General features: G+C 25.7%; 1 protein-coding gene across 1 annotated transcript; it reads left to right on the top strand.

Moving 5' to 3' along the window:
* Positions 1-10,528: 10,528 nt before the first annotated feature.
* Positions 10,529-12,999, top strand: LOC120067832 (Serine/Threonine-kinase). Its single transcript, XM_039019424.2, has 2 exons — positions 10,529-10,889; positions 12,201-12,999. The coding sequence occupies exons 1-2, from the start codon at positions 10,861-10,863 to the stop codon at positions 12,796-12,798; spliced, it is 627 nt and encodes a 208-aa protein (XP_038875352.1). The 5' UTR covers positions 10,529-10,860; the 3' UTR covers positions 12,799-12,999.
* The last annotated feature ends 4,383 nt before the right edge of the window (positions 13,000-17,382 follow it).

Genomic DNA, 17,382 nt, shown 5'->3' with positions numbered 1-17,382 from the left:
AATACATGCTTGACATCAATTGTATTTCTTTTAATTTAAATTTTTCAATTTAATTCTTAAATTTAGGTTTAGTTTTACTTTGGACACGTTGATTTAAAAGTTTTATTTGGATTCTATGATTTGTGTTTAGCTTGAATTTAGGTCTTAAAATTTGGTTAAATTTTAAAATCATCTCTAAACCTTATTTTATCCGTGAAATTTCACATATTTTATTTTATTTTTTACTTAGTCCTTAGCCCAACCCTAACATAGTTACACAAATGGAAATTTGTCACTTGAACAAATTTGTCAACATGGTAGCAATAGAGATGATATGGGATGTTTAACTATGCTCATGAATTAAATTGAAGCTCTCTAAAATCAAATGAACTAGAGGCTTGGTTTGAGTTAGAAAAAAATATTTTTCAAAAATTCATTTTTATTTAAATAGTATTTGATAAAAATTCATTAAATATAAATACACGTGTTTAGTAGCTCCTTTTCAAAATATTTTTGCATTTGGTTCGTTATATACTAAAATGTTTTTATTAATGTAAAATTACTATAAAGGAAATTTTTGGCGATACCGGTGGTTGGAGTTGGCTGGCGATGGTCACTAGAGATCAAGGACAATTGCACGAAAATGGTAGTCAGAGGTTTGTTGGCAAGTGGTGGGCAAAGGTTTGCTCGCAGCAGTTGTCAAAGGTGGTGGCCAAAACTTCTCAAATTAGAAAAAGATTAAACATTGTACTCAAAATTCATATTTTTTAAAAGTTGATTTCAAGTGTTTATTCTGGACCAACTTTATAGACTCATTTTTCAAAATTCATTTAAATTGGTTGTCAAACACTTTAATTTTTTTTTTCAAAATGACTTTTTTTAAAAAAAAAAAAAATTAATCACTTGAAAATGTATTCCAAATACATTATGTATTGAAATTAAACTGAATTGATTTAAGCTCAAATCATATAGACAAAGTTTGTAATCCATATAGGTCAAATAGAACTTTGTCCAAATCACAAGGACCAAATTTGAATTTAACCATTTTTCTTGTTTAAATTGCTATTTTGATCTCATTGTTTGAGTTTAATTTTCATTTTCTTTTACAATATATGGGGTGGGAGAATCGAACCATGGTCCACGCACTATGTAAATTGATCTATGCTTATTTTGACAATTTTAGTTTTCATTTAGTTTATAACTTTTTTAGTACAACCATTAGGGTGCATAAGAATTTGAACCTCCAACCTTAAAAGAAGAAATATATGTCAATTACCTTCAGGTCTAATTATACTTATGTTGATAATGGAAATTAAAATTTAAGAATCTTTTTAACTTAATTTCCATGGTTTCGTTAGAAGCTAAATATATGTTATGAACTATGAAGCACAGATACTTCATGTGAGGTAAAGAATCAGACACGTATCAGATACTGATACTTCCAGATACTTCCCAGATACGTATCTGACACGCGATTTAACGTATTTATACTTCCAGATACTTTTCAGATACGTATCTGACACACGATTTGACGTATCTATTTATACTTTTTTTTAAGAAAAAAGACAAGTAACTCATCTAATTTTTCCCAATCTAAAATTAGACAACCTATTTAAAAAGCTCACTACTCGAGTCCAAAACTAAAAGAAAAAAAAAAAAAAAAAACGGACCAAACCCTAGACTAGAATCATCTAATCTCCATCTTCACATTTGAGTCCCCACAAAGTCCACCAAAATATAAACCATTTTGATATCTTCAACAATAAGTTCTTTGTTTATCTTCATACTTCTCCCTCTAGTCTTTTCTTTTTCTTCTTTGTAATATGAGTCACTTTTCTACTACATTTTATTAATTATTGTACTTTAACATCTTAGATGTTGCTTTTTTTGTATTGTATTTTATTTTGTGCTATTGTTATTAACTTGTATGTTAAATTTATCTATATCCTAATTTTCTTTAAGAAAAAGAAGATATATTTTAAACATATCAGTATCCTCGTTTTTTTAAAAATATATATATTAAAAAAAATGACGCATCTTTAGACATATCCATATTTTAGTTTTTTAGAAATTGACTAATCGTCGTATTCGATCGTATCCGTATCATATAGCCATATCAGTATCTGTGCTTCATAGGTTATGAACATATAAATAACTAAAGTGAAAAATTTTAAATGAAAAGGCACTCAAAAATTTAGAGTGATAAAACTTCATCAATATGCAACTCAAAATATAAATGGCAAAAGGAGTTTAAGAAGCTATTTTGGTTAGACTTAAAAAAAAAGATCAAAGGCCAAATTAATTTAACGATTCTAACGTATCTAAATAATTGACCTAATAACAAGACTTTAGATATAATTTTTCGATTTCAAACTAAACTTTAAATGTTATACTATCAACTCATCAACGATAGTTAAATGACGGAGATCTCACCCTTATTTAATACATTCTAGAAAGGATATTTAAAAACAATTAAATTTGACAAAGTTATTAAATAAAATGTGAACAAAAAATACCGAATCCTTGGTGGTTCACATCAAACATTATTTTACTTGTGTACCAATAGACTAATGTTTTCTAATAATATTAAGAAAAAATTAGTAAAAGACAATTTAGAGATAATAATTTGAGTGATTTAATTATAAAAGTAAAATTGAAACTTTCAACATTATAAGGACTAAATTGAAGAAAAACTACAACTATAAATATGAAATTTAAAAATTTAAAAATTAAAATTAAGTCAAACTATAGAAGATAAAAATTTGTAAAACTATAATGCAGGTAAATTGAAACTGATGGAAATTTATACTTTAGAAGTTAAAATAAAAAAGTTATGCACCCAACCTGGTCAAAGTTATTTATTTATTTATTTATTTATTTTCTTTTTTGGGTGTGTACATAAAACATAAAGCTTCAAACAATGGTTTTATTTGTCTATACATTGAAAGTGGATCCTAGTCAAAGTCAAAAAGGAAATAATTAAGAGTTGGAAAGAAAAAGTGGTAGGATCCATGTGGGAAAATTTATATTTTCAAATCTCTTTTTGTTTTTAATATATATATATATATAGTTATTGACATTTTTCTTCTATCCATTTATATTGGAATTGTTTTCTTCAATATTACATTTAAATGTAGAAGTAGGAAATAAATTATGTAATTTTTTTTTTTTGAACTTCATTCAATTATACTTCAAATTTAGATAAGTACTGTAATTTTAATATGAAACTTTAAAAGCATGTAAATTTTAACATGAAACTTCAAATTTACATTTATATTGGTTAAAATTTTAAACTTTTTTTTTAGAAAATAACTAAAACAATTAAGTATACATTCAAGGAATTACAAAACATACAATAATAATATAAACTTGATAAGACTCGTTTAAAGGAATTTTTTAAGAAGATTTTCAAAAAAAGAATAAGAAAGACTATTTACATAAAATAGTAAAATTTAATTTAATTTTTTTTTTTTTTTTTTATAGAGGTTGATAGAGGCGAATAGAAGCTTATCAATGTCTATCAATGATAGAAATTAATAGAAGTTTATTATTGGTACTATGTGATAAATATTGATAAAAGTCTATCGGTTCTCTTTATCCGTACCAGTTTTGAGTTGACTGTTCGACGTCCGGGAAAGGTCCCCGAAGGAGTCGTTCCCAGTCCGTCCCCCAATTGGCACGCTGCGACCCGCTCTCGCCGTGGGAGCAACTCGAGCAGTCCATCGACAGCTGACGGGTTCAGACTGGGACCCGTGCCCATATATATATTTTTAATTATTTTTGTAAATAAGTTAAACTTTTTTCTATGAGTGATTTTTTTTTATCCTTTTGTAAAGTTATTCAATGCATGGTTAAGTATTGATTTTATTGGAATTAGCTAGTGAACTGTGGAGATTTCCACTTTCTTATTCTTCATATTATTATTATTAAATTTAGGTGGAGGAGTTAGTGAAAAAGTTGAATAAAATGGAACAATTGCAATATTTACCTAAATTTAACGTGGAAATTTATATAACTTAAAAATTTAAGGGTTAAAAATTGATTTCATTTCCATAAAAGATATTGTACCTATTTAATTAGTAGAACTATGTTGAGATTAACAAAAACATTTGTATTTTAATTTTCTGTTCTCTTCACCAATATAATTACCAAATAGGTTATATATATATTTTTGTCCCCTCTCCTCTCCTTCATCTCTCTCATGTATTTTATAACACTTTAAAAAAAAAGACATTTCATGACACATAAACAGTAGAAATTTAGAAAATAGAGAAAAAAAAAACAGGCATAAAAGCTAAATTTACGTTTTTTTTTAAATGAAGAAAAGGAATTTTTCGATTTTTTTGAAATTTATAACATATTTTTGTCATGAATTTATGAGTTAGAAAAATGATAAAGGTGCAACTTTGGTGGAAAAAGACGGTAAATTTTGATTTTGATTTTTTTTTACATGATAGTTTTTTGTGTCACCAATTTATGATTAGAATTAATAGTCATTAAAGAATTAGTGATAATTCTTTAGAATCATTAAAATGAAAAAAAAAAAAGGTTTTTGGCAAGAAAAAAATGAAAATTTTGGAATTTTAGATTTTTATGAATGTTTTTTTCGTGTCATCAATATAGAACTTGAATTAATTATCATTAAAGAGCAATGGACGAAAAATGTGTTAGGTTAATTAATATTAAATTAGAAAAATGTTAACTACGCTTAGTAAAATTTAACTTTAATACTAAAGTGGTGTATATTTATTTGAACCAAAATATACTTAGACTAACGTCTCATTTGGGACCGAACTTGCAACAGTAAAAAGAGATTATGACAAAAAAAAATATTATACTTTTATCAAGTAATTTAGATTAAACAAAAATTAACTGAAATTCCAATTAATCATATATAAATTTAAGTAAAAATATATTTTAATAAATTATAAATTAAGTATCAATAGAAAAATAAAATAGTACTAGATAAATTTTAATTTAAATTAGAAAAAATGATTGACGATATTTGATAAATTAAGACTAAATTTATGTAAATTTAATTATATGAATCAAGTTAGTGAAAAAAAAACTAGTTACAATTAAGATTTTTTTTTAAAAAAAAAAAACACTTTTAACGGTATCAAAATCAACATTATCAATCTATGACTATGATTAACATTCTTTAAATAGAAATAATTAATTACAAAGTATTTTTTATTTAATAAATAAAATAAAATAATATTAGAAAGCTAATTACATTCACATGTTTTTATATATGATATATTATTTTTATGTTTAAGAAAAACATCGAGAAAAAATAAAAAGAGTGGAAGTTATAATAGAAGTTTTTCAGATTTTTTTTTCACGCTAACACAAAATTTGATATATTAAAAATGTCGAGTTTACTCTGTTAAATTTCAAGAATAATTTAGACCTTTATTCACTAATATTAGATTAATTGAATTTGTCAATTGTTTCTAATTATAATAGGAAAATATGCACAAATAAGAAAAGTTTGCATGTCCTTATTTCATTTCTGGAAGTTCCTAAATTGATCAATTCAATCGGGACAAGCCCTTTTTCTTTTTTTAGTACAACATTAAGTTTAATTTTGTAGCTAACTAACACAATTACTTAATCAATAATGTTGATCCAACATTTTATTAACGTAATAAATTAAGATTTAACATAATAATGTTAACAGGTAGATATGGAAATAGTATCCATAAGCTTAATTTTCAAAAACAAAAAAAAAAAAAATTAAAAATCAAATAGTTACCAAACGGTATCTAAATAACTAATACAACATCATTAAAGTTAGAGTCATGACAAACTTAATTTAATAATATATAGTATATCCGGTGTATATAGTTTATTTTTTATTGCTATAATATTTTGATGCTTGAAATGTTGCAATTGAAGAGGGTCTAAGGTGCATTAGTTTGCTTCTCAACGCATTTGTCTTAGTTGAATCTAATAGCATGTGTACGATTTCAGAACATTTTTGGTTAAGATGGTCGCATATGAAACTATGCAGTTGACTTTTTTTGTAGTGATTCAATCTTTTGACACATTCAACGGTCTCAATACATGGTGTCTGATGGCCTGACTTGATGGGTGATGGATGAGACTTGCTCTTTCTCCCAAACAAGTGAATTCTCTAGCTAAGTTCTTTGGTCTTGTTAATGTTGATAAAGATAAAGATGTTATTGTTCGATAATAATGTTGTTTTTTTCACTATTTTGTTATTCTAAAAAAAAAGAAAGTATCTATGGTAATGTGAAAAAAAATACTCCTGACATTTGATTTAATAGAAATAGATAGGTTAAGTTACATGTTTGTTTAGTTCTTAAATTTTGAGGATTGTATCTATTTAGTCCTTAAACTTCTAAAAGTAATCTAGCAGGTCTTTAAATTTTCAATTTTGTGTCTAATAGGCTATTGAAATTTCTATATTACATTTGATAAGTCCCCAACAACTTCAACTTTTTTTTTTTTTTAAAGAAAAGTTTATTGATATATATGTATTACAAGTTAAAATTTTATGTCTATTGAAACTCTAATTTTTCAATATCGTATCTAGAAAATCTCCCAATTATTAACATTTTCAGAGATTAAATTTATAATTTTAAGAATCAATTAAAATAGACAAGTTGTTGGAACTAATGTGGTATTTGATTAAATAGATATATATTATTAAGGCCCCATTTTTGAACTATTTGGTTTGGTTTGGTTTTGTTTCTTTTTTAAAATTAAGCCTATAAATATCTCTTCCATCTCTAGGCTTATTTGTTTTGATATCTATTTTTTACTCATGTTTTTAAAAATCAAATCATGTTTTGAAATTTAATATTAAACCTGTTTTTAGTTTTGAAATTTAGCTAAAAATATAACTCATTCTCTTAACCTGACGTCTTTTCTGTAATACAACTTTATACTTGGGCTTCCCTCTAGCCCTGCTCTTCCTTTGTACCCCTACTTTTATAAATCAATGAAAATGGATAATGGATATGATGAGGACGCTACGAATGTGTCAACCTAGTTGAGATGTTCCGATGTGTCTACTGATCCACTTTGTATCTCTTTCTGACAATAATATAACTCTTTCACTTGTAAGGAAAGATGAAAACAATGGTAGGAAATTGAGAGGAAATAAACACAATTTTAAAAAACTAAAAACCAAATGGTTATCAAATAAGACTTAAGTATTTGAATTTGAATTAGTGATCTAGAAGTTTGTGGTTTAAATCTCTTTACCTGCCTATTGTATAAAAAACACAATTTAGGTTAAAAAAAGTGATAGAAAGGATTTTCATGTTTATAAAGTAATTAAAACATGCGATTGAATAATCATGTTTCACATGCACACTTGACACACATTAACAGTGACATGAACTAAAAGAGTACTAAAAAAATTGATATCAACTTAAAAGAATGCCCAAGTTAAATGTTTGATTTGATTTGCAAACTAGATGTATTCTGATTAATTTTTAACACAAAAAGTTCAACAAACTATGTTTGGATAAAATATTTTATCTAAATGATCACAAAGATTCGAATACAATTTAATTCCTCGAGCGATAATATATTCTTGCTTTAAAGGGCAAAAGATTTAAGTTTCAACGAGAAAAGTATTATTTATTCGAAAAACACATATTTAACTCTAAATTTTTCTATATTATCAAATAAATCAAAATTTTAAAAACATTTTTTTATATAAAAATATATATTTCAAAGTAGATATTGAGATCATTAGATTTTTTTTTTTTTTTTTTTTTAATGTATGGTTCACATAGTTTTATTTATACAAACTCAAAATAAAGAAGTTATGTTTGATACGTAAATAATAAATATATGTTTATCCCTTATATACCTATACTATAAGTATGGTATATATACATGTAACTTTATGTATTACATAATATAAAGTCTCAAACCATATATACTTTAGTTATATAATCTCATTTTTTCTAACTAATTAATTTCGTACAATGAATCTTGAGGACTCCAACTCTAATCTTAACAATCTTAGATTTTTCTTTTTTATTATAATAAGGGTGGAGGAATTTATTTTATCCATTTTAGTTGTTAATATATAATTTGTGAGTTCTTATTGACTAGAATTTTTGATTGATTAGAACTCAATACGTCTAAATTTATGTACTTCAAATTGAAAAAAACCATATACTAAAATTAACTCCAAACTTCTTATATCCTTTAGTATACAAACTTTCATTTTAATTGTAAAATAAATCATTTTCTACTTAAAAAAAGAGGTATTTTCCAATCTTATCATATGTTCACTTTTTTTTTTTGCTTTGGAGCAGCTTTTAAGGGGTTGTGAATTTTAGACCATCCACAAAGGCACAAGCTGCATCATGATGATGCCAACCATTGCCAAATTATGAATAACATGCCCATCTCTTTCCTCATTATTCCTCCTTTTGAGGAGGAATCACTTTTCTTTAAACAACAAAAATATTATACATTTTATTTTTTTTCACATTCAAAATTACATTAAAAATAATAATAATAATAATAAAGGTGAACTCATACCTTCCCTTTTCAAGAATAATTTTAAAGGCATGTAATGGTAAATATCACATTCTCCCTCAAGAAAAATCTATTATTATTATTATTATTATTATTATTATTTTTTTTTTGTAGTAGTACACCTTTTTTTTCACTTAGATTTTGATCCAAATCATTAAGAAAAGAATGTTTAGACGCATCTTGAGCTACATTCGTTTTTGTATAGTTTACTAGGCACATCTCGATGAATTTCATGGAACAATCCGTCTCACTCTACAATATTTGGTTGTCAAAGAAACTTGTAAGATATTAAATCCTAATTAGATGGTCACAATAGATTATTCTCATGAACTTTTTAGCCTTTTATCAAGGAGATGTTTCCTTATCTAAATTTACATTTCATGTTTTTCGAATCTACCTTTTACAAATTATAAACTTAGAAAAGTAAAATATACTCTGATTCCAAGTTTAGATTTATAATTATTCGTTGACAAACAACTTTGATTTTTTTTTTCGACACATTTTATAGGTTTCTTTTTAATAATACTTTTATAATATTATATTGACTCTTAGGAATGCAATTGGGTTTTTCTTTGGTTGCTAATGATTATGATCTTCTAATTTTGATCTGAAATAGAAAATCTTAGAAGCTTTTGTGTTGTGGTGTGATTCAAAATCCACACCTTTTCTTAGTCATAATTCACACAACACAAGATCAAAGGCTTAAGAAAATCCCACTAGTAAAAAGAGCATCAAAAGAAGAGATTTTTTTTTTTTTTTTTAAAAAAATAATTTTAAAATAATTTTTTTATTTATAGTTTTTATAAATAGTTAACAAACATGTCTAAATGACTCTTTCTTCTCTCAAAAGGACAAGTCAAACGGTAATAAAAAGCTTAAAATATTCCTAGATGCATATTAGCTCAAGATCATTTTTGATAGGCCAGATATTTCAACTGATTTTAATTCTGCTGTTTTAAAATTAATTGGTCACTATTAGGAAAATTATTTTAAATAAAAAAATTATAAAAAAATATTTATAAATATAACGAAATATTACAGTTTATCTATGATAGACTGTCACAAATAGACACAATAATAGTCTATCACGGTCTATTATAGATGGAAATGAAATTTTACTATATCATATCAATATTTTGATTCATTTTGTTATATTTAAAAATTAGCCGCTATTCAAATATTTTCTCAATTGAACAATGTTTAAATCATAAATCATATATATATATATATATATAATGGTTAAAAAACTAACCCCCAGAGTATTAAGTGAAGACATGACTTTTTAAAAAAATATATTAAATTATAGAAAATACTCTTTAAATTTTATATTTTGTTTCAAAAATATTTTAAAATTTTAATTTTTTTTTTTAAAAAAAGTTTAAAAATAGTCTTATCATTGTTTTTAATGAAATCCATTCGTTTCTTGTTTAGAAAAGACCACATAAACATTAAAAAAATTTCTAATAAAACTTTTGAATATTTAAAAGTATAACAAATTATTAGGTGATTTTTTTGGTAAAAAATTAATTTTTTTTAAAGTTTAAGGGTATGTTAACGAAATTTTCTAATGAAAGTAATTTTATGATAATTTCTTAAATTTTTTTTAGTATAACAATTATATGATGGAAGAATGAACTTTCGACCTTTAAAGATAGAACACATGTCAACATCATTGAGCTAAACTCACATTAGCATTCACTTAAGGAGCTAAATAAAAAAAGATATGCTAATTAATTAATGAATAATAATAGTAAATAAAGATGATTAAAATTAGCATGGCCTAGAAACTTTCCCAATCTCAAATCCTTGGGAAAAAGGTTGTCAACCAAAGAAAGGCCATGATTTTATATTTTCTAAAATGATAAGAGACTGTTGGGAGAAAGTACTAATCACATCAAAAGCAGCTAAGTTTACTTTTTCTTTATTATATTATTTTATTATTATTATTATTATTATTTATTTTATATATATATAAAAAAAAAACTCTCTCTCTTCTTCTATCTTTCAAAAGAAAGAAAAAGAGAGAATAATAAAAAAAAGAAGCAAGAATCAATAGGAATCCACATATGATAGATAGCTCTCAAAAGAGAATTGGGAAATATTGTAATAAATAACATCAAAGAGAGATCTAGAGAGAGAGAGAGTGCATATTTGGTAACCTCATTCACAAATTGAGGCCAAAAAAGAGAGAGAGAAATAAAAAAAAGGGTTTTATTTTTTATTTTTTATTTTAATAGAGTTCTTGTTTAGCCTCTCTAAAACAGTGTCTTAAATGAGAATTTTTTGGTGTGTGTATGATTATTCATCTAATTTGCAAGCTCAATATTCAAAACTCAGCTTGCTTTGTTCATGCCAGAACCAAAGCCCTCAAATCCAAGGTACAATATTTTCTTCTCTCTTTTCAATTATATTATTTTCTCAAATTATTGGTTTATGGTGTGATTATGGCAATTTTGAAAGCTTTTCTTTGTGGGTTTTGTATCTTATTAATTGTGGCTATAGCTTCTCAGAAATTATTGTGAAAAATTTGAAGGCAATCAAAGTTTCTTTGTGGGTCTTACCTTATTGGCTTTTTTCCTTGAATAATTATGTTCAATTTTTATGCCAATAATAGGAAGTTTACCTTTTTGTGATTTTTATTTTAAAATTACCTCATGCTTCTCACTATGTCAATCTTTCATTCTTAAGAGAGTAGAATTTGATGGGTTTTTTCCCCTCTTAAATTAGTTCAGTGAGAGTGAGATTTTTTTTTTTTCTCTTAATTGTGATAGAAATTTCACCTCAAAGTTTTAATTTATAGCGTTAATTTGCAAAGCACAACTCTTTTGTTTTTAATGTCAAAATGGTATAATATGATGTAAACAATTGAGATGTTTGAAAGCATATGAAAAATATTGAGATGTGACTTGGATGGAAGTAGAAGGTGAAAGTAAAATTGGGCCATTAAGATCACCTTTTTGGTTTGGACTTAAATGTTTGGCCCATTGTTCATTAGCCTAAAATTTCCAAATCATCAAAACAAGGCTAACTATTTATCATTACTTTTTAAGAAATAGTAATAAATATAGCTTATTTTATTATCAAAATAAACATGTCACTTTTGCATCATTAATCTTCTCAAATCTTTGACTTATAAGTCATGTTATTAACATTACTCTTCAGACATTTTTTATTTTTTATTTTTAAAAAACTAATTTATTTTCCTTAAACATTAGAAAATTAGATGTAATTTTTGTTTAATTATAGTAATTTGGACTTGGTCCCAATATGTTTTAACAAGTCTTGTTTTGTTATTTGTTATTTGTTATTTTGTTTTTTAAACTCAACCTTAAACCTAAAGTTGAGGATTTTTCTTTCTCCTCAACTAGTGAAAATAGGGCATGCCATTCTTGGAAGTTGGTATATTAAATTGGTCGACTTTAGCTCTTTCATTTTAAATTCTACACTAAGGGGATTTTTAAAAATAGGAAAGTAAGATAAATTATTTACATAAAATAATAAAATTTTAATCTTCTTCAATAGAAGAAGATAGAAGTCTATTAATATCTATAAGATTTTTTTTTTATTATTTCGATAAATAGTTTGACATTTTTTATGAGTGAAAATATTTCATAAAAGAAAAAAAAAGGTATTCCCATTTTTCAATAGTTAATGGAAATTATGTGTGATATGAAATTGGTATTTGACAGGAAGCCCTGGTATCAAAGAGCAATGGAAATAGTGGGAACTCAATGGAAAACAAGTCCAAAATCAAGAGAAATGACAAATATTCCAACAACAAATGGGACAATGAATTCAAAGGGCAATGAATTCTCAAGAATTGGAAATAATAACAATTCCAATAACAGCAACAATATTAATAATAAGTACAACAAAATGAGAAAATGCACTTCTCTAAAGATAGCAACTTCATTTACAAGAGTATGTCTTTGTGCACCAATCTCTTCTTACAATGAAATTTTTCAACAAGCTGAAATTCCACCAAGGAGAAGCCATAGCTATCCAAGATCTAAGCCTTTTCCAACCAACAATGCCAATCATATCACACATGAAAGAGTACTTCTTCCAACTGCAAGACTTAGCGGCGAAAGTAGTAGACGGTTTTTTCGAGGAAAGTCGCTCACCGACGACGTTTTGATGCGGAGATTTGTCGTCGAAGAAGAGGCAATGATGCAAGTGAGGAGGAGAAATCAAATGGAAGTTATAAGGAAAAGGAATTTGATGAGAAGGAAGAAGCTTGGACCAAGCCCTCTAAGCAAAATGATCATAGCTGAGGAAGAACAATGACATACATATAATATATACCCTCAAAATTGTTGTTTAATTTACTTCTTATGTCAAGACTTGTAAAGTTTTGAAGTTTCTCTCTTTCCTTTTTTTTCAAAATTTTGCTAGTAATGCATTTGTGCAATTAAGGGGTTGCATTGTAGCACTTTTTGTCCAAGTTTTGCTATTATATATAATTTTTTTTTAAAAAAATTTAACTTACAAGTACTGTCCTCGAACTTTTAAGATTTTGTGTGTAGTCTTTAAATTTAAAAAATGATGGATAATAAATTTTTGAATTATACCTAATTAAATGTATACATATAGTTTAAACGATCTCTAAGCAGTCTCCAAAACTCACTTTTATTTAGAGGTTGTTTATATTAAAAAAAAAATTAAAGTTTTGAAATAGAATAAATACAAACATCAAAGTGCAGAGACAATCTAAAATTTTTTAAAATATAGAAATAAGTGGATAGTCGAATCCTAATAATTTAACTTTAACATTTTTCTTAAAAAAAAAAAATTATGAAAACAAATCACTACACATAACCTAATTTTTTAAGTGATGTTTTTGATGTGCTTAAATTCATTCTATCAAATTGATGGATCTTATCTTATAACCCGAGATGTTTCAAATCTTTTGAAAGTTTTATGTTTATAAAAAAAATTATTTAGTTGGATTTTTTAGTTCATCATAGTTGATGTTAGCTTTAATAATGCAAAGCTCTTTGATAAGTTTTTCTTGAAAGAATATTTTGTAGATAAGGAAATTTGATTTCATATTGTCAGAGCTTTTGTAATTTATTTTGCCAATACACCATTTTATATTATTAAATGTAATTTTCATATCATCAAAATTAATTTGTGTTTTGGAGTGTTTTTTTTTTTAAAATAACAAAAATGATTTTGAAAAATTTAAAATCGCTCCTAAACATACACTAAGAAAGTTGGAGTGCATATGTATTTCTTTATATTTAAAATTCCTATTTTAGGCTAAAAATGAACTAACTCAATTGATATAAAAAATTGTACTATTTAACTTTAAGGATAGAGATTCATTTTTTTCACTCTAATATTATCAAGAAAAAATTCCTCTTTTAATTAATTAATTAATTATATATATATATATACATTTTAGTTACTGAAGTGTATGCTTGCATTTTAGTCTTTACACTAAAAAAAAACATTCTAATTTAATTTTAAACTTTGTTCAAAAGCCATTTTACTCCTCAATGATTCTTTGTATGCATTGAATAGAAACTTGTCCTAATAAAATATCTCTTCTATTCAAGAAAATTATTTTAAATTACAAAATTTTTGAAAATATTTATAAATATTACAAAGTATCACAATTTATATGCGATATCGCGATAGATCATGATAGTCCACTATCTGTGTCTATCTGTTCAGATAGACACAAATAGTAGTCTATCACAGTCTATTGCAGATAGACAATGAAATTTTACTATATTTATAAGTGATTTTGTTCATTTTTCTATATTTAAAAATAATCATTTTATTTATGCATACACTTGTTTGAGATATGTGTTTTATAGTCAATTTCACACTAGATCCTAATTGAAACAATGGTTTAAGTCTTCATGATGTGGTTTAAAAAAGGGTCTTTAAAATGTATTTGATAGTATATTTATAAAACATGAAAATAGAGCTTTAGTTACTCATAAATATGAGGTTGAACATAATGTCAATTATTGTCAATTAATTTAATAACATTTTCTATGTTCTAAACTTCATATGATTATAATTGTTTTATAATATTATATAATTTAAAGATAATTATTTTAAATAGAAAAACGGTTGAAAATATTTTTAAATATAATAAAGTGCTACTATCTATCAGTGATAGATAATTATAGACATCTATTAGTGTGAGTGATAGACAATGATAGATGTCTATCAGTATCTATTATTGATAGATTGTGATATTTTGCTATATTTGTTGTCATACCCATCCCAGATTACCTTAATCAAACCTAGGATGAGATGTGACGACAGTAGACCCAAATGTGCAATGGAACCTACCGTCAAACTTCATGCTTGAAATATAACTTATTACATGGACCTGACTTGAATTTTAAAACATGTCTCGATTATAACTTATTTAACACATTAAACTATTGACAAATATTAACAACCCTTCAAAACCCTAATTATTTACAATACTTTTACTTTTAACATGAACATGAGTACATACAAAAGAAGACGTGTATAACTATATGGGACAGGTGGCAAACGTCACGTTATCAGTTGAAAACTCAGAAAGTGCTACCTGGTAGGAAAAATAAAGGAAAAAAAGTTGAGTTAACAAGCCCAATGAGTGGTGGTTCTATTAAAAAACATACTTTAATAAAAATATAAAATTCATGAAACGGTGATTGAAAACTACAAATATTAGAGATAAAATACATGCAATTTAATAATAGCATAGTAACCTAAATCAGCTATAAAGAAATAAAAATGAGTAATTGTTATTGAAAACATAAATATGAATAACAAAACTTGCCACCAAAATTAGTACCCAAACATGATCATATTATATACGGGGGAACTCGACGTATATAATAGAGAAACATGGTCATATAATCCACCGAGCAAACTCAAGATGCATAGTAGAGCATATGTGGTCATACTACTCACCAAGTAATCTCAAGGTAAATAGTAGAGAAACATGGTCATACGTGAACGCAGAGTAATCCCGATAAGGCTAATCATCCCAACACACAGTCCAAAGCTTATGCGTGTTGTATTGGGTCCCAAAGACCTCATGTATATCATGACTACACTACAGAAACACATTTACATGAGTACAATGAATAATCACCATGGGTATGACTTTAATGATATGAAAATCACAACATCTTAAAACATGCTTGCCACACTTTAAAATCACATTGAAAATCATATTAGTCAATATAAGATTTCATAATAAACATACAACATCTCAAACTTATATTAAGAATCATGACAATCACATAAAAATTATAGCATAAATCTTGATCCATGTATAATAATAACTTCCTTGAAACTTGTAATATCAATTAAATGATAATTTTTATAAAATAAACCATTCACATATTAAATTTATAATTTTTTTTTTATTGAAAATACTTTAAAATGTCCCCTCATCAAATTTCTGAAGTGTAAAATTCGGATCATAAGCCATTCTGATCTCGGTTTATTGTGGAATATTAATTCAATTTAACATTTGGTAATAATAATTAAATTCAACTCTTAATTAATTTAATACTTGAAATAATTTAATTTTAGTCTTGATTTCCTTCCCTCCCAATCTGGTGGACTATTTTGTACTTCCATTTAAACCCATTTTCCTCTATCCTGAGTTAAATCTTGTAATTTCTATGACAATTTACGTTTATTCGCAAATTCCCCACATTTTTTTAAAAAAATTTCTCTCACAAATAGACATATCTAAAAAAATCCATGGTCGGAGTCCCACGAGGATCCACTCCCGAATACACAGAGAATGGAGGAGGGAGTGAGAATTTTTTTTTTTCCAGTTTACAATTCGGGACATTCCCCAACCTCATTCCGTCCCGACTTTAGTATATAAATTATAAATTTATAAAATATATATATTATAGACTTTGTTAGAATAATTATGAAGGTTTTAATTATTTAAATTTAAGACTTCATTACTTTAATTCATTAGATGTTGTAATATTTAAGATAAGATGTTCTAATTGTTAAATTTTAATTTATAAAAATGATGAGAATTTAGTATTTTAATTATATATTTTTAATTGAATGTATATTATTATATTACCAAAATTGATAATATTTTATTTAAATGAAAGTTGTATTGGATATGTTTAAGGAATTGTTAAAAATATATATTTGATTAAAATTTAAAAAATTGTTAAAAAAAATGATGGCAGGGAAATTTTTTCGTGGGAAATCCCGGCCGTTCCCTACAAGAAAATTTGTGGAGACGGGAAATGGAATACCCACTCCACCCTGTAGACATCTTTACTCACAAATAATGATTTTATACTCTTCTTTCTTCATTTAGTTTTTGTATTATTGATCCCCCACAATTTTGTCCACTCTTGTAGCATCATCTCCTTCCCTAATCCATTAATTTCTCTTCCTTATTTCTTCATCCTCTAAGAACCATAACCTAGTTTAATTTAATTTTTATTTATTTTTAATATTAATATTAGTTCTTGTTTTAGCTCTAAGTTTCCAACCCAAAATCAATATGCCCAATCTAAATTTTATTGAGCCACACCAAACAAAACCCACTCCATCCATTCTAAATTTCTCCTATGCATTTTTCTTCTAGAAAAACAATCATTAACCAATTTGTATCAACATTAATTTTCTATCCCACAATAATTCTAAAATCAACTTATTGTAAATTTTGTAACTACGTGAAAGAAACCCACAAAATTTTATCCTCTTACACTAACCTTCATTTCAACTAAACAATTTTATTTTGTTCTTTTTCATTTTTTCTCGTAATATGCACCAATCTGTATGCATTTCACTCTTATCACATATAAATAAAAAAAATTAAAATAATGATTGAATAATTTAATGGAACTGCAACTCGAGATGCAC

Source organism: Benincasa hispida, chromosome 12 (assembly GCF_027475165.1).
Source record: "Benincasa hispida cultivar pf3 chromosome 12, pf3_genome.v1.1, whole genome shotgun sequence".
NCBI classification, from domain to species: domain Eukaryota; kingdom Viridiplantae; phylum Streptophyta; class Magnoliopsida; order Cucurbitales; family Cucurbitaceae; genus Benincasa; species Benincasa hispida.
Note: the sequence above shows the minus strand (reverse complement) of the source record. Positions and strands in the feature narration are given on the sequence as shown.